Source organism: Scyliorhinus canicula, chromosome 2 (assembly GCF_902713615.1).
Source record: "Scyliorhinus canicula chromosome 2, sScyCan1.1, whole genome shotgun sequence".
NCBI lineage: Eukaryota > Metazoa > Chordata > Chondrichthyes > Carcharhiniformes > Scyliorhinidae > Scyliorhinus > Scyliorhinus canicula.
Genome location: NC_052147.1, coordinates 30,100,367 through 30,119,752, shown reverse-complemented (window position 1 = coordinate 30,119,752; position 19,386 = coordinate 30,100,367). Strand labels below are relative to the sequence as shown.

The 19,386-nt window shown below is 45.7% G+C and overlaps 1 protein-coding gene across 2 annotated transcripts in view; it reads left to right on the top strand.

Annotated features, from left to right (window-relative positions):
* The window catches only part of LOC119951867 (sodium/potassium/calcium exchanger 4-like), a 295,680-nt gene that overhangs the window by 223,786 nt on the left and 52,508 nt on the right, over nt 1–19,386 (top strand). For both annotated transcript variants that reach the window (XM_038775239.1, XM_038775240.1), the window contains 2 exons: nt 10,603–10,628; nt 12,980–13,033. In XM_038775239.1, coding sequence (XP_038631167.1) covers nt 10,603–10,628; nt 12,980–13,033 — 80 coding nt within the window. The remainder of the gene's footprint in view (nt 1–10,602; nt 10,629–12,979; nt 13,034–19,386) is intronic.

Sequence of the window (19,386 nt, the reverse complement as noted above, 5' to 3'; positions counted from 1 at the left end):
GTCTGAGTTCACAGAAAATGGTGGAAATACTCAGAAGGTCAGTCAGGTCTGTGGAAAGAGAAGCAGAGTTAACATTTCAGGTAGATAACATAGCAAGTTAGGAACAGGCCATGGCCCTTTAGATGCTTTCATAGATATCATAGAATTTACAGTGCAGAAGGAGACCATTCGGCCCATCGAGTCTGCACCGGCTCTTGGAAAGAGCACCCTACCCAAGGTCAACACCTCCACCCTATCCCCATAACCCAGTAACCCCACCCAACACTAAGGGCAATTTTGGTCACTAAGGGCAATTTATCATGGCCAATCCACCTAACCTGCACATCTTTGGACTGTAGGAGGAAACCGGAGCACCCGGAGGAAACCCATGCACACACTGGGAGGATGTGCAGACTCCACACAGACAGTGACCCAAGCCGGAATTGAACCTGGGACCCTGGAGCTGTGAAGCAGTTGTGCTATCCACAATGCTACCGTGCTGCCCAAAATTAGAAAATTAGATTCAATTAGATAATGAATGATCTGTGACCTAACTCCATGCACCCGCCTTTCCCCTATATCCCTGAATACTTTTTAATAACAAAAATATAAAAGTTACGACTGATCTAGCATCAATTGATGTTTGTGGAAGAAAGTTTCAAATTTATGCCTCCCCCTTTATTTGAAGAAGTGTGTAAAGAGCAAGGTGTCAATGAGGACGCTATTTAAATAACATCGTGATTTATTGGAATGAACAATGAGGTTAAACTATGTAAAGGAACATCAGTTGATATTCCTTGACTCCCAAGTTGACACTCCCCAGGCCCCTGGGCCTATGATTACTTTCCATTGGCCAAGCTTTGGCGCTCCTGCATGGTCGGCCTCTGGCAGGTCACATGGCCTGCAAACAATCATCCCTTAAAAGAGCCATGTTCCAAATCCCTCTCCCCTCAAGTTCTGCAGTACTATATACATTACAAGATAATAACAGGTAACTTGTTATAACAAGGGCAGAACCTCAAAAAGAGGTTGGTAGGCTACAGTCTTTCGTAAGGTCAGTCCATCAGGTGACTGCTGATGTCTGGTGGATCACCTCAGTTCTCTGACAGGTTCTTCCAGCATCGAGGTTGCGGTGTCGTCAGCAACAGCTGGTTGTATAAAGGTCTCGGAGATGCATCGGTGTTGCTCCCCTCTCCAGGTCCCTCTGACGCAGCCGGTTCGCTCATTTCTGGATCTGATGAAGAAACAATAGTAGTAAGCACTGGATCCATTTGTTTTGCTGTCAGAGTTGCAACCTCTCTCCTCCTTACGTGGTCCACGTACTTTCACACCTGTCTCCTTTGTAGGTCCACCAAATAAGACACAGGCCCAGACTTTATTACAATTTTCCCAGGTAACTATGTTGGTCCAATCCTGAAGTTTCTGACAAAAATTAGGTGATCTGCTTTGTAGGATCTGTTACCTTTGGGCGAGTCACGGTATTGCAGAGCTTACCTCACCGCAACCCTTCCCGCCAAATTGGGGAACATCAGGTGCAGCCGAGTACAGAGACGACGGCCCATTAACAGTTCCATTGGTGTGACCCCGGTGGTAATGTGGGTTTGGTGGAGGGTTGGGCCGAGGGTTGTATGAAAGGAGGAAATTGGTCAGCCCCTCATTTCCCCTTCCTGCTCTGCCATCCCTGGCCCCCCCCCCCCCCCCCCCCCCCCCCCCCCCTTTCACTGGTCCTGGCAAGGCCTTCATCCTTACCTTCATCTGGGCTCCTATGGACTGGCTAGTCCCAGTGGCAGGCGCCATTTAATTGACTGGCAGCTTTCGGAAAGGAACTTCCTCTCCGATGGAGCAGAACCTTCAGGCAATTAATGGCTGTGGGGGTGGCCCTGCCAGGTAGGGGTAACTCACCACTGAATTTTACTCATTGGGCAGGGCCACCACCTTCTACGTAAAATCCAATCCAAAAAATGGGTTGAGAGGAACTAAAAATGGCAACAGAAAAATTGTTACAAGCACCTGGGAGTAGTAAATATGATCTGAAATTGTTGAACTCAAGTATTTTTTTAGCCTGATATCCCCGATTTTATTAACTGAATTTACGTTCACTAACTGAAGGGGCGTTGCGGTCGGAGGCTATAAAGTGCCTGATTTGAAGCTGAGGTGTTTTACCTGGAATTTGTCCAGTTCTGACAAGCCATCAGTATAAACTGGTTGGTAGCCTTTCTGGCTTGATGGATGTATCAAGTGGAGCAAATATCTCAAGCAACAACATTTGCGTTTAAATTTTTATCAGAAAATCTACATCAATCACCCTCACAAGTCCTCAGTAAGTTAGACAAGCAATAGGCAGTCCACGATTAGACGATAATAACTCACATCAGGAGGTAAGTGTTTTTCATAGAAATGGCTTGTAAGCATTCGCCATCTATCCTTGAAATTACAGTCGCTTTGTGTTGTCACCTGCAACACAAAAGAGTGTCCTGGTCACCATAGTGACCAGTGTAAGTGGCTTTGTGTAGACCCAGGTTAGGAGCTTCTTCCCTTTCTCACGGGGACTAACATTTTCTCAAATTTGAATTTGAAGGGTTTTTGTTCTCCGCGAAAGTTGTTGATGGGAAATAAATTGTGCAACGGAGAAAGGAATAGATGACAAGAAAATTGCCAATCTTACTCGAAGCTAACAGTTGGTATAATAAATCCAGCAAGGTTGTGAATAATTGGATCAGTAAATCAGTGTCCCGAAATGGATATTAGACTGGGACTTGGCTCCCTGCCGCAGCCACAGATCAGTCCTTTGGAATAGTAATAAAAAGAAAAATCCTTCGTCTTAAAGGAATTCCCTTCTCTGGAAGAAATATCAACAGTCATTTATCGCAATGGGGTAAAAACTAAAAAATGCTCAGCTGGACAAGCAGCAGGTGTGAAGAGAGAAACAGAGTCAACAGCCAGGATTTTCCAATCCCGCAGGGTGGGTGTGGCGAGCCAGTCAAAAGTCCATCCACTTCAGAGGGACTGGAAGATCCCGCCGGAGGGCGGGGACGGAAAACTCCACCCAACGTGCCTCAGGTTGATGAACTGTCCTCCCTCCACAGATGCTGCGTAACATGTTGAGTATTTGCAACATTTCTGTTTTTAGTTCAGCTTTCCATTTCTAGGATATTTTGACTGTGTTTAACTCTAAGCTCATTAACATTTTGTGACCCTCTGACAAAGCCCCCTACTTAGGCCCATCTCCAACTGGAACCTCAGCCGCTTGCCCAGCAAAATCACCACCCCCCCCGAACCCTACTAACAAACCACGGATCATAGTTGAATACTATATTCTGCTATTGCTCATGACTAGAGCCAGGGGGAGAAATCATGGTGGGTCCCTGGTACCTCTCCTGATTCCAGGCCCTTTATCTCCACCACCATATCCATCCCCCTCAATCATGCCTGTTTTTTTATATCCCTTTCAAGGTTCACCAATAAATTTTCTTTAATTTACGTTTTCCACTTATTGCCTCTGGGTGCGACTTAACCAAAGGGTTTCTAAGTGTGGTAGCGAACGGGAACTGGCGAGTGTTTCCCGACGCGAGGCCATCACCGCTAGAAAACATTAATTAGTCCCTTAAAGAGGCCCCACCAGCTTCACGGCGCACATTATGGTGCCAGCAGCTGATTCACTGGGACTGCGCACGCCGTCCCCCCCCCCCCCCCCCCCCTCCGCTAACAAGGGAGAGCAGGGCTTAAAACAATCCTGCAGAGTCAGCCCCACACAGCTCACAACCATACAGCCGAGAGGTCCAGCCCCACAGTTCGGGCTTGCTGACCTGGCCAGATAACTGGGTGCGGTAGAGGCCGGATGGGATGCCCTGTTCCTGCGAGGGTCTCAACCAGCACCCAGTGCTGCTAGAAGATCAAATACCTCCACCGAGCCTCACACGTGAGTTGACACTGGACCCCTGACACAGCCGCCACCCCCCCCATCCCATACTCCCCATTGCCCTCCCATATGGGCCGTCTCCCCCCCCCCCATCTTCCCATCCCCGCAACCCCCACCCGAGGGCCTCCGCCACCCCCCACAATGAACAACGGCTTACGATGTCCCTTCTGTGTCCCACATGAGAGGTTGTCTCACCACAGACGGGGAAAGGCACAGACGGGCGACGAGATGCCAGACATCAGAGTCCTCACCGCATACAAGGAACGGACCTTGAGGTCGCGGGTGTGGCCGAGGACAGAGCAGTAACCAACATAGAGGTTGGCGTATGGCGCAGAGGTGAGGTTTCACCGGCCCCCACTCAGATGACCTGAGTTGCTAATGCCATACAGACTGACCCATCCCTTCCACTGACCACGTGTCCTTTCCCCTGAAGAAACTCCATCCGATTGCACTGGCCCATTCGGGGTGATCACACCCCCTGCCTCCCATGCCTGGACCTCGGAGACCACGATCGACGTGGATCAGCTGTCACCCCCCACCCTACACCAGCACAGAGACATGCAGTTCGATGGGCGGCAGTGGTGGTCAGGCTCCTGGGGCACATTCTGGTGAGCACCTCACAGTTGCTGGTGCACATCAGGTGGAGGCAGGACGACCAAATGAGACAGCAGTCGGAGGTCTGCTGGATCCAAGCACCCAGCTGGTTCCCAGCCTGATGCTGAGCTTCTGGACCAGGTTTACCCGAGCTGATGCAGATGCTCGGGTACGGCTATGTGATTCTGAGGGGGGACGCCCCAGCAGGTCCATAGCCGATTGGAGGAGTCCCAGAGGCTATGGGTGCAGGAGCTGGCGCCAGCAATGTGTGGCACCGAGGCCAACACTGCTAGGGTGGCGACCGCAGTGGAGAGCTTGGTGCACAATGTTGGCAGCATAAATGGAGGTGTCCAAAACGTGGCGCAGTTGCTGAGCACCTCAACAGTGTGTCCCAGTCGCTGGGAGACATGACCCAGTACTAGGCAGACCTTGATTGGTCCCAGCTGCTGTTGTACAAAGAGTCAACGGTACTACTCCTTTTACAAACACCTTTATTTCACTTTAACAGACTGAACAAAACTATATCTTCGCATCACCTGACACAGAGGCCACCTGAAGCCTCTTTACATATAAGTGTCAATTATTGGATACTTAACATAAGTGAGACAACTAATTTGAATGTCTCTTAACCCATTACTTAACAGCCTGGCAAGTGAGGTGATTGAGGCAGATAGGTTAGCGATCTTTAAAGCTTAGCTGGATAGACACATGAACAGACGGGGTATAGAAAGATACAGGCGGTTGGTCTAGATCGGACACATGATTGGCACAGGCTTGAAGATCTGAAGGGCTGTATTCTTTGTTTTTTGTGTATCATGCCCTCTGGGCAGTCCAACTGTTTGCAATTTTTATTCACCCGTTACTGAAATCGGGCAGGTGTGGTTCACTTTTTATGTCAACAAGTGCTTGTGCTTTAAGAAATTTTTTGAAAGCAAGTGGTTCTAAGAAACTAATTGGATTGGTCATTCATAGGGAATGAGGAGACAAATTGAAATTTGGAAATGTCATTTGAAGCACAATTTTGCTTTCAATATTTGAGAATAATAGAGTGACAACCAGGACAAGCATTCTGCATTGAAAGAGAAGCGAATCAAGTATATCTAAAGGAAAACATCTTTTCCATCTTTCATGGCAGCGAATTAATCAATAACGTCATCAAAGTAACATTTCTTGCCTATTTGTTCTCACTGTTTAAAATTGTTAAAACAACCGTCAGCAAGCCAGGCAGAAATCTGCCAACCTTTCAGCTATAGACTCTTCCTCAGAGTAGGGAAGGACTGAGGAAGCGTCAAACACACTTTTGTCAACTTTCATCAGCTCCACAGATGTTACGTGACTTCCTAAGCTTTCCCTGTATTTTTGTTCATGTATCCAGAGTGGTTACGTGTACTCAAAGCCCTGGAGCTTCAGTTGAGTAAATAAAAGTCGCAAATATACAAAAGTGATTTGAGCAAACATTAAATTACTTTAAATTACCACTAATAGCAAATTGCTGTGGAGCAGGACAGAGGTAGTAGCTGTACACTCTGACTCCAGTGCTGAGTACATTGAATATTGAAATCTCAGAGAGAATGAACAGTTGTTTTTTTTAAATTTTAGCTGGAATTGAGGATCTTAATTCATCCTGTTACGCTTTTTAAAAAATCAAAATATAGAATGCATTCAAAGATAATTGTTAATCAATTCTTTTGTTACCCATTAAGATTTCTGCTAGCAGAGTATATCTTGTTCTTGTTGAATTCTCTCTGCGGTAGTTAACAGCTAATTGTCACTGAATAAGTATGTCGCAATCATTAGTTCTTCATCATTAAATAGTAACATGAAGTGCACCAACCTGAAGCGGCTTTTAGAAAATATTAACCTGAAGTTGAATAACAACCTCCTGCATCACAAATTGCACCCTATGGAAATTTCAGTGGATTCATCCCAGCAGGATTTTGATGTTTGTAAACTGCTTTTACATTATACATATTTCTCACGTCATTGACAACTCTACAGGTGTCACTGCCGTATCCTCACTTCATTCTAGCTATCAATTTCTAGACCTTTCCCAAGAACAGGTTGTCCTTGTTTAGAATGAATTCTCCTACAGTAAGATGCTACAAATAGTGGGCTAATTTCCAATGCTCCCTCTTTCCATTTCACCAGCTTCCTTGGAGTGCCTTTGCAATTCTATTTGGGTCCCCTAGTCCTTCAGGAGGCTGGTGCCTGCACAGGAGGACGAGAGCGTGGCCAAGGGCGAACAATATCACCCAGAATGCAGTCTGTCAAAACAAATACAGGCACAGACTCAGGTTCTTGGTCCAGTTCAATAGGATCTCGAGCGCTGGAACTTTACCCGAGAGTGGAGCACACAGTGGCCATCCCAGATTTGAAGGCAACCCTTGAGATGGGGGCAGGTGGGGGGGAAATATGCTGCTGAAAAATGCAAATGAAAAAGGCATGAGTTGAGCTCGGTGCATCTTAAGCACCCCCCCCCCCCCCCCCCCCACCATCCCCCACCCCAAACTCCCAGTCTCTTCTGATGTGGTCTAGCGCCTCATGGATACCCAGTTTCCAGCTGCTGCACATACTCTGAGTCTATCCCATTTAACATGGTTGAAGTGCCACACAACGCGATGAAGAGCATCCTCAGTTCGAAGAAGGGGCTGTGAGCTGGGTTTCCGTCAGAGGCGGGATGTCAGAAAATCTCCCGGCTCGGTTACGCCTGCCTCAGGAAAAAGTGCTTGCAAAGACAAGATTGGCTTTCTTTCGATTGGGCAGGATGTTTTCCGGCATCTAGGTCGTTTCAAGAGTGGCCGATCCAGTTTTATTCTTATTCAACTTTTCCGTAAAGGTTTGCTACCATAAAGTCACTTGTTCGGTGTTATGGGCCAGGGTTTAGAGAATCCCAGAGTGTATCATGGAGTTCCCCTGACCCACAACGTTCAATAGATTGTGGTATGGGGAGCACGCGGGCCTCTCTACAGGTGTGGTACAGCAGAAATGGGAAAGCATTTTTTTTAAAGCAAAACAATGTTTATTCTATGAACTCAAGTTAACCTTTTTAAAACATACAGTGAACATCTTCACAACCATTAATTCAAATACAACCCCCAAAGAATACAACACTAAGTAATCCTTTAAGCTTTCCTTTAACATCCATAAGACTTAAAACACCTTTTACCAGAAGCACATTAGGTTCACATTCACTGCTGAGAACATTTATAATTCTGAAATCACCAAATGATCAAGAGATAGTCTTTTGATGGCAGAAAGAACAGCAGTACACCTGCTTGGTCTGGCTTCAGCTCCAACACTGAAAACAAAACTAAAACACACCCTGCAGCCTGCTCAAAAATGAAAGTAAAAAGCTGACTCAGCCCAACTCCACCCACTCTCTGACATCACTGCAGTAGTAAACACCATTTCTTCAAGGTGCACTTACTACAGATATTCATGTACACACCCATTTATAAACACCCATTTCGTAAAGGTACTCTCACATGACACTCGGCCATTTCAGAGGGCAGTTAAACTCTCAGTTGAACTCATGTGTCTGGATCATTAATTCAGGCCTCTGGAATACTAGTCCAGTAACATGACCACGATATTACCATATCGTAATGATAATGCAGATGAGATTATATGCGGTTTTTGTCACTGTGATCCATAGTCTTACTGTGTGGGTCAGCTTCCCATAGGTTGTTTAAATGTACCTATTTATTTAGTTAATTCTCACTCTCCTCCTGACCAAAACCAATGGAAATGGAATGGTGGAGAGTGGTAAAACGGGCAGCTACGGTGCAACTCAGCTAACCGGAGGTGGGCTCACCACCACGTAATATTCCGGCAAGCGTTTGTAATCCTTCCACAGCAAGATGACGGCAGCGAGGATCTATGCAGCCGTTTAATATTACGAAACATCTCAAGACCGTACAGAGATTCTGAGCCAAAGAAGACAAATATATATATTCTGGCATGATTTCACAGTAAAATTTGAATGAAAATGTCATTGCTGTTTAATGGGTTTCAATTTGGATTTCAGAGTAAGCGAGTCATCAGTTAATACATAAACTGGAACTGAATTTAGAAGTGATCCGTATGAGGCAAGGGTCATTCTAAATAAAATTAAATGCTCGCGGGAGGCAGTGTTCAGCACTTTGTATCTGAGGTTGATTGGAAGAATAACAAAATTAAGGGAATGTACTTAAAGTGGAGGAACATAGGGCATTAAATATAACCTCCAACAAACATTTCGGCCTGAGAGGCTGCCCGGGTAACTCGGAATAATAACATATGAAAGCTAAATGCCTGCTCCCGACAACATACTTTGCCTCCCAGGAAATTGGATGTGTTCAAGTAATGTTCCGTCTTGTTTCTGTTCCGCACTTTAGGTGGGAAAGAATTTGAGCTTGTATTCTGAAATTGACCCTATTATGGCATTGTACAAAATGAATATCATTTTTACTTTTCCTTATCTTGAAAATGAGTTTGAAGACGATATTTGGTGCAGTGTTATTCGCAATATGACTTTTACGTTTTAATTGTGCTTAAACCCGGCTGTTCTTGCATGGAGCTGTCGAATAGGTAGCTGGAATCCTAGTGAGTACCTCAATGGCAGACGGCCAATAAATGCCCAAGTTCTTCTCGGGTTGACAGCAAACTCCACATGACAAAGGGTTAGAAGTGAATTCATTCCTGAGGGGAAACTTAAAGTAAATGATCAAAACCAGCACCAACAATGCAAGTGCACTGGTTTGCCACTGGTTTTATGGAAAAACAAATCATCCTTAGAAGTGGTTGCAATATGTACAGAATGAAAATGGTGCTATCATGAATGCAGATACAGCATGTTAATATTCTCGTCAGAGTGAGGCAAGGTTTTAAATTTCCCGTAGAGCAGAATAAGCAGTGTTGCCAATAATTTGGATAACTTTTATTAAAGAATGTCAGGGTCAATGAATCACCCAAATGTGACTGTGAAGTAAAAGTGATGTGTGAAAACGCATGAAAATGGGTTGTATTTGTACGGTTACAAATTCTGGACGGACAAATCTAGTGTTAAGAACATGTACGCTTTGTCAGATATTCAGGATTTTAGCTCAGAATTTTGTTTTCTGGTGTGGCCTGCCATTTTTTTTAATACTCTTTGGGATCCAGCCCCACTGCTCCACAGCGCCCCATCCCGCCACCCCCCCTCCACCCCCCACAACAGTATATGTCTGACCCTGGGCTGGATTAGCCATATTTCTGGTTCAGCACGCCGGCGAGATGTTCCGTTACGCCGGCTGCTCAATGGGGTTTCCCATTGTGGGGCAGCCCCAAGCCGTCTGGAAACCCCCGGGCTGCCGGCAAAATGGAGCATCCCGACGGCAGAGAATCCAGCCTCCTATTTCCAGTTCTCTCCAGCTTTGGCAAAGAGTCAACCACACTCGAAACGTTAGCTCCCTTCTCTCTCCACAGATGCTGGCAGACCTGCTGAGATTGGTCCAGTCTTTCCTGTTTTTGTTTTGGATTCCAGCATCAGCAGAATTCTGCTTTTATTTCAGCACTTCTGTCCTGCCCGCCTCAGTGGGTGGTTTCAGAGTGGGATCGACAGGGTTCTGGCATTCCTCAACACTTAACCAGCAGCATGGGCGGAAGAAGTTCAATAAATTAAAATGGGAATCAGTGGAAATTAAATTTAAAGTTAACATCCTGCACCTACATTTTCTTCGTGAAGGAGCTTGCATTTTCCAATAGTAGTGAAACTTACAGTGGTAACTTGAGCTCATACATTACCAAACAATGCTCACATATTATGCACAAGTAGTGGACCAGACCATATGAAGCCTCCATCTTGAAATGGCGGCGTACAGCCAAGGAATTGTTGCAGTCAGTTTTGTCTTCAGTGAACATCTTGTCCAGTTTCAGAATGAAGAAGTGACATAACTCATCCCACTGGCGATTGTCAGTCAGCACTGGTAGGATTTGAACCGGTGACCACAATACCGTGAAGTGAATTTCAAGAGTCACGGCCTGGCCAGTGCTATTTCTGAGATTTAATTTTCAATTCATGTGATAATTCTGTGACATGAAAACGAGCCGCAAGGTTAGTACAATTATTTAAATGCTGTCTTTCCTTGCAGTTTATCTACGATGAGAAAATTGAATGGTAAGTAGCATGAATCAATAATAATCCTCAAAAAGTTGTCGTTTGTTAATGTAGAAATAAATTATTGGCAACTGACCATAATTAAACTATGTTAACTGGAAAATCTTGTGCTTTCACGCTATAATCAAAATATGTAATTTTTATAATCCCGGTTGATGTTAATACTAGACAAGGCAGGTCCCTGAATGAAACTCGGCTTAATAAATCCTGACTATTTTTTTAGAAACTGTGGAGTGAAGTTACAGAACAAATTCACAAGAGTCTGCTGTGATTTTTTTAAATATAAAGAATAAAATATTTATTAAAAACAAAAAAAGTGAACAATGTTACACCAGACAAAAAGGTTGGAAAGATCTTGGGCGGTATTCTCCGACCCACCCGCCGGGCCAACCCCGCCGGTGCCGACCTAGCCCCTTAAGGTGTGGCGGATTCCACACCTTCTGGGCGGACCGACGCCGGAGTGGTTCACGCCACTCCTCGGCGCTGGTACGGCCCGCCCGCCAGTTCGGGGAGAATCCGCCCCTTAGCAAAACACAAGACGATGATTCAAATTCCCATTATTCGTTTGCCCCAGCAATATCTTTACCGACATATAAGTCAGTGAAGAGCTACCACTAGCTTGACACAAAGGCTTCTTGCTTAGGGCTGGCAAAGTTGTAAATAGTTTTCTTCCAGTCAATTCTTGAGCATTCACTTGATGCTTCACATCCAACTCATATCTCTTCCTGGCACACCCAGAAACCATACTCTAAACTCTGTTTTCAACTGCAGAGCAAATAAATTAGTTGTGTAAATTCAGTCTTCCAGTAGCACGTCTGCTCAACTGAACACTTGATTGAGTCTTATGACTGATTAGTCAGCTAACTACTGCCCTACGAGCCTTGTAGTTTTTTTTCTCAGAAAGTTTAAGAAAATCTTAAAATCCCTGTCTTCGCTCTGACATACACTGAACAGCTTTTTCTGTGTATGCATTACTTATTCACAGTCGCTAGGCAACAGTAAAAAAAATCTACTTTGTTTTTGTTTCTGGAATCACTGAACTTTCAACCCCCTTTTAACCCATCTCTTCAACTTCAGGAATTATTTGACCTGATTTAAAATGTATATGCACAAGTGGGAGGAAGAGTTGGGAGAGGGTATGGAGGAGGGGTTCTGGTGTGAGGTGCTCCGGAGAGTGAACGCCTCCAGCTCGTGCGCGAGGCAGATGTTGTAGCCTTCGCCTCGTTGATCGCCCAAAGGCGGATCCTGATGGGATGGAGAACAACCTCCCACCCAAGGTTAAGTTTGAACTGAGGGGAAGGATGGAGGGGTTCTACAACTCATGGGCATTATTCATCATGCACATTCAGGAACTGGATAACATTGAACATTAGTTGGGTGGGGTGGGTGGGAGGGTTAGGGGGAGGGGGGCTGTGTGTGTTAATGGTGACTATGGGTAATCCCTGATTCCTTTTTGTCATTTGTTTGTGTGAACATGCGGGCTGATGTTTGGGGTTTGGTGGGAGGATGGAATCGTTGTTGTTGTCATGGGGATTGACATATTTGTTACTGATTATTGTTTGTTGTTGGTGGGTGTAAATTTGGGAGAAAATGTGAAAAAGGAGAATAAAAAATATTTTAAAAAAATAATGAACCACTAAAAAAGAAAAAAAAATGTATATGCACAAAAAAAAACAAAAGACCTGAAACCTTTTAGTCACAAGTCTATTCACATTCCCAGGCACCAAGATTCTTAAACAAATCCTAAATGAAACTGAAACCATTTTTACCTTTCTTAACACACATATACATATAAATTCAACATAAAATTATACATAGTTCATATATTTCTGATAAACTGTAAATGTGGCTTTGAAGGTTCCCATTTTAGACTAAATTCAATATTGCGTTAAGATATATATTCTTTGCCATCAAAGCTTAGTTATCTCTTTGTTAAGTGATGTTTGCAGATGATATAGTGGCTTGCTATTCCAGTACACTGTGCAATGGAGCAATATAACATGAGTGTTTGACCCAGCATGGTACACTTTGAACCTTTGGCAGACAAACTAGGCATAGTACCAAGCAATGGTCAGGTATTTTTCCATGGAGACTCTGGTGATTCACCTCAGCTGCTCTGAGGGAGCTTCTAGCATCTGGTTGCAGACAGAAAGCTTGAAGAGGCCTGACTTATTTTTCTGCCATGGAAATGTTGTACATCTTCCCATAATTATCTCCAGGAAGATATTTTTAACTGGTGCATTCATTTAAATTCAACCTGTGCATTGCTGACAACTGGGCTGCATGAGGGGGTTTAAATGTATTGTTCGTGCTCTATTACAAACCAGTGACACTGTGCTTATCTCTTTAAGGTGGGAAGGCCTTATCCTGATCCTGATGTATGCAGGCTATATCCTTGTGATGAAGTAAGTTTTATATTTATTTATTTGTTTTCAATTCTTGCTCATAAATATGCAAAATGCAACGATGCTGGCGGTGAATTTGTCTAACTTCAATGTGTAAGATTTATATCTGAAATGAAAAATCTGAATTTGAATATATTTTGAATAATTTAATATAAGTTTTGTTTTCAGAAATTGTCTCTTTTTCATGTCCTTCCCAACTCGGATAGCCTTCCAGGCTCTCTCGATCAATTTGGGAATTCAGACGCATAACTTGTTAAATGTAGGAACCCAAATTGATGAGGCCATACAGAATACAAACAAATTACTGGAGTTAATTTCTGGGGAATATTTTTTACTCACTTTGAGATATGAGTGTCACTGGTTAGACCAGCATTTATTGCCCAATGCTAATTGCCCTTGGGAAGGTGGAGGTGAGCGACTTCTTGTTTTTACACCTGCCGTGCTAATAGTGAGGGGGGGTTCCAGGATTTTGGCCCAGCGACAGTGAAGGAAAGGCAATATAGATGCAGGTAAGGATCGTGTGTGATTGTGGGGTGGCGGGGGGAGCTTGCAGGTCCTGGTGCTCCCACCTATCTGCTGCCCTTATTCTTCTAGCTGGTAGTGGTTGAGGGTTTGGAAGGTGCTATCAAAGGAGGGTTGGCAAGTTGCTGTATTGCAACTTGTAGATAATGCACACAGTTAAACCTGTGTGCCAGTGGTGGTGGAGGGAGTGACTGTTTACGCTGGTGAATTGGGGGCCGATCAAGTGGGGCTGGATGGTGTTAAGCTTCTTGAATGTTGTTGGAGCTGCACTCATCCAGGCAAGAGGAGAGTATTCCATCCCCAGGATATTGACAGTAGAGCATTCAGCAATGGTAATGCCAGATTCCCCTTTGTTAGAGATGGTCATTGCCTGGCACTTCTATGGTACAAATGTTACTTACCACTTATCAGCCCAAGTGATTGCTTAATTCTGTCTATGTCATGCTGCTTCCACTGCCTAGCATGCATGTAATCCTGTGTTTTAGCTCCATCAGGTTGGCATTTGATTATTACGTTTGCTATGTCTATTGCTGCTGCTACATTCCGACTTGAACTCGGGTTGATTCTTTGGCTTGATGGTGACGGTAGAGTGAGGGTTATGCCAGGCCATGAGGTTACAGATTATGGTTCAATGCAATTTTGCTGCTACTAATGGCCCACAGAGCCTCATGGATGCACAGTTTTGAGCTGCTAGATCTATTCTGAATCTGTCCCATTTAGTGTGGTGCTACCCCTATGGAGGGTGTCCATAATACACATGACTTTAGTTTCCACAGGGACTGTGCAGTTATCACTACTGTCAGTATTGTCATGGATAGATGAATCTGTGACACTTAGATTTCTGAGAACAAATGGGTGGCACGGTAGCACAGTGGTGGTTTGCGTGGGTTTCCTCCGGGTGCTCTGGTTTCATCCCACAGTCCAACGATGTGCAGATTAGGTGGATTGGCCATGATAATTTGCCCTTTAGTTTCCAAAAGGTTAAGTGGGGTTAGTGGGTTGCAGCGATAGGGTGGAGGTGTGGGCTTAAATAGGGTGTTCTTTCCAAGGACCGGTGCAGACTTGATGGGCCGAATGACCTCCTTCTACACTGTAAATTCTGTGATTCTATGAAAGTCAGGTAGGATTTTCCCTCTTGTTGATTCCCTCGCCCACTATCATAGTACCATAGTCGTGCTGCCACCGAGCCATTCTTGGTGATGGTCATTGAAGTTCCTCATCCAGAGTATCTGTTCCCTTGCTACCCCCAGTGTTGCTTCCAAGAGGGGTTGCACATGAAAGAGTATTGGTTCATCAGCCGTAGGGGGATGGTACGTCGTAGCTCAAAGGAGGTTTTCTTGTCTATGTTTGACCAAATGCCACGAAACGTCATAGGATCTGGAGTCAATGTTGGGTACTTCCAGGACCCAACTGTGCTGTCACCCCTCGGCAGGTCTGGCTTGACAATGCAACAGGACATATTCAAGGGATGGTGATGGAGAAGTCAAGGCTGTAAGGAACGATTTTGTGGGTGTGAATATGTCACTCGTTGCTCTCCCAATTTAGGCACAAGTCACCAGATGTTAATGAGAAGGTCTTTTTGGGGTCGACTGAACAGCGTTCCTTTGTTGTTTCTGGGTCACTGCTGGGCGGTCCTTCCGGTTTTATTCTCATGCAACTTTTCAGTCGCAGTTTGAAACAACTGAGTGGCTTGTGAGGCCATTCCAGAAGACAGATGTGAGTCAGCCATATTGCTGTGAACCTGGGGTCACATGGAGGCCAGACGAGGGAAGGACTCAAATTTCCTACCCTGAAGAACATTAGTGGTGTAAACGGAATGTAAAAATAGCATTTGTATTATCTCATTAACTCAGTAAAATATCCCAAAGCGCTTCATAGGACTTCTATCAAACAAACTTTGACACAGAGCCTCACAAGATATTGGGTGAGATAATAAAAAGCTTTGGCAAAGAGGTAGCTTTTTATTAAGCATCTGAAAGAAGGAGAGAAAGGTGGAGAGGATATTGTAAAAATGGGGGTGTGGGGGGCGGGGTGTGGAGAGGTGGGGCACGCAGAGATCTAAGGGATAGGGAGCTTTAGGGAATTACAGACATAGGGAAAACAGAGGAGTAATTTTAGATTGACATAGAATCTCAACTCGCACACATTCGGGAGGAGGCAGAAATTTGATTTTGTTCGATGGTGTAAAACGATAGAGAGTCAGCAACCCATTTCATAATACTGCACAAAATCAACATGCCCCCTTTGAAACCTCCTGTGAGGGACTCTCCATTGGCTGATGCCGAACTGGGGTACGCAATTGGGCGGAGAATCGGTTTTGACACCAAAATCGTGGCTGGTGCCGGTTTCACGCCAAATCACAATTCTCCGCTGCCTCAACAGCGGCGTCAATGTGTTCCACTTCACACGTACAGTAAACGCTGTTGACATTTGATTAGCGGGCCTGACCCGGCATTCTCCAGGGCCTTTGTAATCCTCCGCCTCTGCCGGGGGAATTTCCGACAGTGAAGTTTACTTGTGCCTTCAACAATTGAGAAACAGGTGGTGTGAGGGTGGTGTTGGGGAGAGGTGGTGACACACGGGAAACCACAACACAGCGGGGTCCCACATCCTCGGCCTACGCCGATCTCCACCCCGGCAACTGCTCTTTCCTCAGGCCTGCCGACCATGTCCAGGGCCCTCTGCTCTGCGAGGTGAGGGGTCGCAGGTCTGGCGGTCCCCTCAGTCTTCTTCCATTTCCGGTGATTATGGGCGGCCTTTTCAGTGATAGGGGGCAATCAGAAAATGCACAGTGTTGGACAGTCCGACGCATAGAGCCCAGGGGGTGGGTAGCTGATGGCTTCAGTAGCCAGGGCACCCAGCCATGGTGGCCAGTAGGGGTGCTGGCATGTGGTGCAGGGTGAAAGTTCGGACGCCCTCCAGATGGGGGCAGTAGGGATACGGGTGTCTGAGCTGGGGGTTGGTCCTAGGGGCACAGTGTTGCCTGCTCACCCTGGCCGCCCTGAGGAGGTTGTGCAGATTTTTCCTGTATTGCTGGCCAGTCCAGACGGTGTTGCTCCTGGCACTGACGGCCTCTGCCACCTGCATCCAGGCTGTGCGGCGCCTGGCAGTCTCTTTCCCGGGTTGGGGTACAGGGACGCCCGTCTCTCCTCCACGGTGTCCAGCAACGTCTCAAGCTCAGCGCCTGTGTACAATGGTGCTGCTCTCCTTGCTGCTATCCTGTTGGCTGGGATGGTGGGTGTGGGGAGTAAAGTGTGTACACGCGGCTGCAGCTTGTCAGCCTCCTGAGTGTCAATCGCGAATCTGGCGAATCCACCACCTTTCCTCATTGGAATTGATTGTGTTCCATGTGATGCCGGTACTAGCCCCCCAATGGTCGCTGAATAGATCCAGGGGTTGCGCCAGTTATGCTGTCGTGGACGTCCGCGGAACCTGCTCCGGCATCAACACTGTCTCAGGAACAGAGAATTCCACCTGTATGGCTTTGGCCCCATCATTACAATGGGATATTGAGACACTGGAGAAATGGTTGAAAACATTTGCAAAGTCATTACCAGAATGAAGAGGTTTCAACTTTCTGCAAAGTGGGAGCAGGCAGGTGCAAAAGAGAAAATGAAGAGGTCTTTAAAATTGTGAAGGGGTTTCGATGGGCATCCATTATGGGATGTGTGCATTGTTGGCAAGGCCAGCATGTGTTGCCCTTCCCTAATTGTCCTTCAGAAGGCGATGGTGAGCTGCCTTCTTGAACAGCTGCTGTCCAGGTACACCAAGCATGTATAGGTACACCGAGCATGCTGTTGGGAAGGGAGTTAGGAAGGAACGGCGATATAGTTACAAGTCAGGATGGTGTGTGTGGCCTAGAGGGAACCCTGCAGGTAATGGGGGATGCCACCTAGGACCGAGGTGAGGAGAGATTTCTTCACGCAGAGTATGCCGATTGTCCCTTTAAGGGCAACACAGCTGAGTAAGGGTCACATGGCCTGTGCAGCCAATCGGGACTTGGAGTGTGGAATCACCCCATGGTGAGAGAGTTAAAGAGACATTTGGCGGCCAATCTACAGCCAAGTGCTGCTATTTTCTTATTAATAAATAGCTTTTTGTCTCTGATGAAATCTGTTCGTGCACCTTCAGACATTGGCTTGCAAATCTTTGAAATTCTCTCCCACAGGGGGCTGCGGCAGCTCAGTTATTGAGAATGTTTAAAGCAGAGATTGCTAGATTACTGATTAACAATAACAGAAAGGGTTAATGAGGAGGGTGGTGTAAACGGCATTGAAGTATCTGATCAGCCATGGTCGTATTAAATGGCGGAACCGACTCAACGGGCTGAATGGCCTACTCCTGTTTCTGTGTTCCTGATGTAGAGAAACTGTTTCCATTGGTGTGAATCCAGAGCAAGAGGGCATACCTCTACAATAGTGCCTAACAGATCAGGTAAAGAATTTAGGAGGATTTCTTTGACACAGAGAATGTGGAACTCAGTATCACAGCTAATGGTTGAAGCAGGGAACATTGTTGTTGAGGTTTCATGCATACATGAGGACAAAGGGAAGTAAGGAGTTGAGGGAAGGATGCAAGAAGTCATTTGAGTGGGATGAGCCAGAGTCTGGAGCCTAGACCAGTGGATTAATTGTCACGTGTACCGAGGTACTGTGAGAAGTATTGTTCTGCGTACAGTCCAGACAGATCGTTCCAAACATGAAAAAAAGTAGGACATACATAAATATACAATATAAATACATATACATCGGGTGAGCATACAGAATGTAGTACTACCCAGTAGCTCAGTTCAGTCCATAAGAGGGTCATTCAGGAGTCTGGTAAGAAGCTGTTTTTGAACCTGTTAGTGCGTGTCCTCAGACCTTTGTATCTCCTGCACGATGGAAGAGATTGGAAGAGAGAATAATCAGGGTGGGTGGGGTCTTTGATTATGTTGTCCACTTTCCCAAGGTAGCGGGAGTTATAAACATAGCCAATGATTGGGAGGTGGTTTCGCGTGACGGACTGGGCTGTGTTCGCGACTCTCTGTAGTCTCTTGCGGTCTTGGGCCGAGCAGTTGTCATACCAATCTGTGATGCAGCCAGATAGGATGCTTTCTATGCTGCATCTGTAAAAGTTGGTTAGAGTTAATGTGGACATGCCGAATTTCCTTAGTATCCTGAGAAAGTATAGGCGCTGTTGTGCTTTCTTGGTCGTAGCGTCGACAAGGGTGGACCGGGATAGATTATTGGTGATGTGCACGCCTAGGAATTTGAGGCTGTCAACCATCCCCACCTCAGCACCATTGATGCAGACAGAGGTGTGTACGATACTTTGCTTCCTGTAGTCAATGATCAGCTCCTTAGTTTTGCTGACGGTGAGGGGGAGATTGTTGTCGTTACACCACACCGCTACGTTCTCTATCTCCCTCCTGTACACTGTATTTGGGAGGAGTGTCCTGCTTCCAGGCTGTGGATTCTATATAGTTATATGTAACCACATCAGCAGTACTCCTTCGCAGATCCACACAGTAGTACCCTTGATCAATACTGGAGGGAACTCCTACTCAAGTCAGCTTTTCATATCTCCCCAGATATCACTTCAGAGGCAGACAGCCTTGTGCTTTGGGACAGGCAGAAGGCCTGTGTGAAAATGTCACTGAAAATTTAGATGAAAATCTAGTTCTTCTCGGGTGATAATCCAACACTACGTCTGTACTAGCTTCCGGGCCTTCTGATACCACAGATATAAAGCAGAAGATCAATCATCAGGTTTTCTTTTCTCGTGGGTAAACCGATACATAAATCATCCTTTCCGTGACTGCAGTGCCCAATTTATATTTCACATCTTCC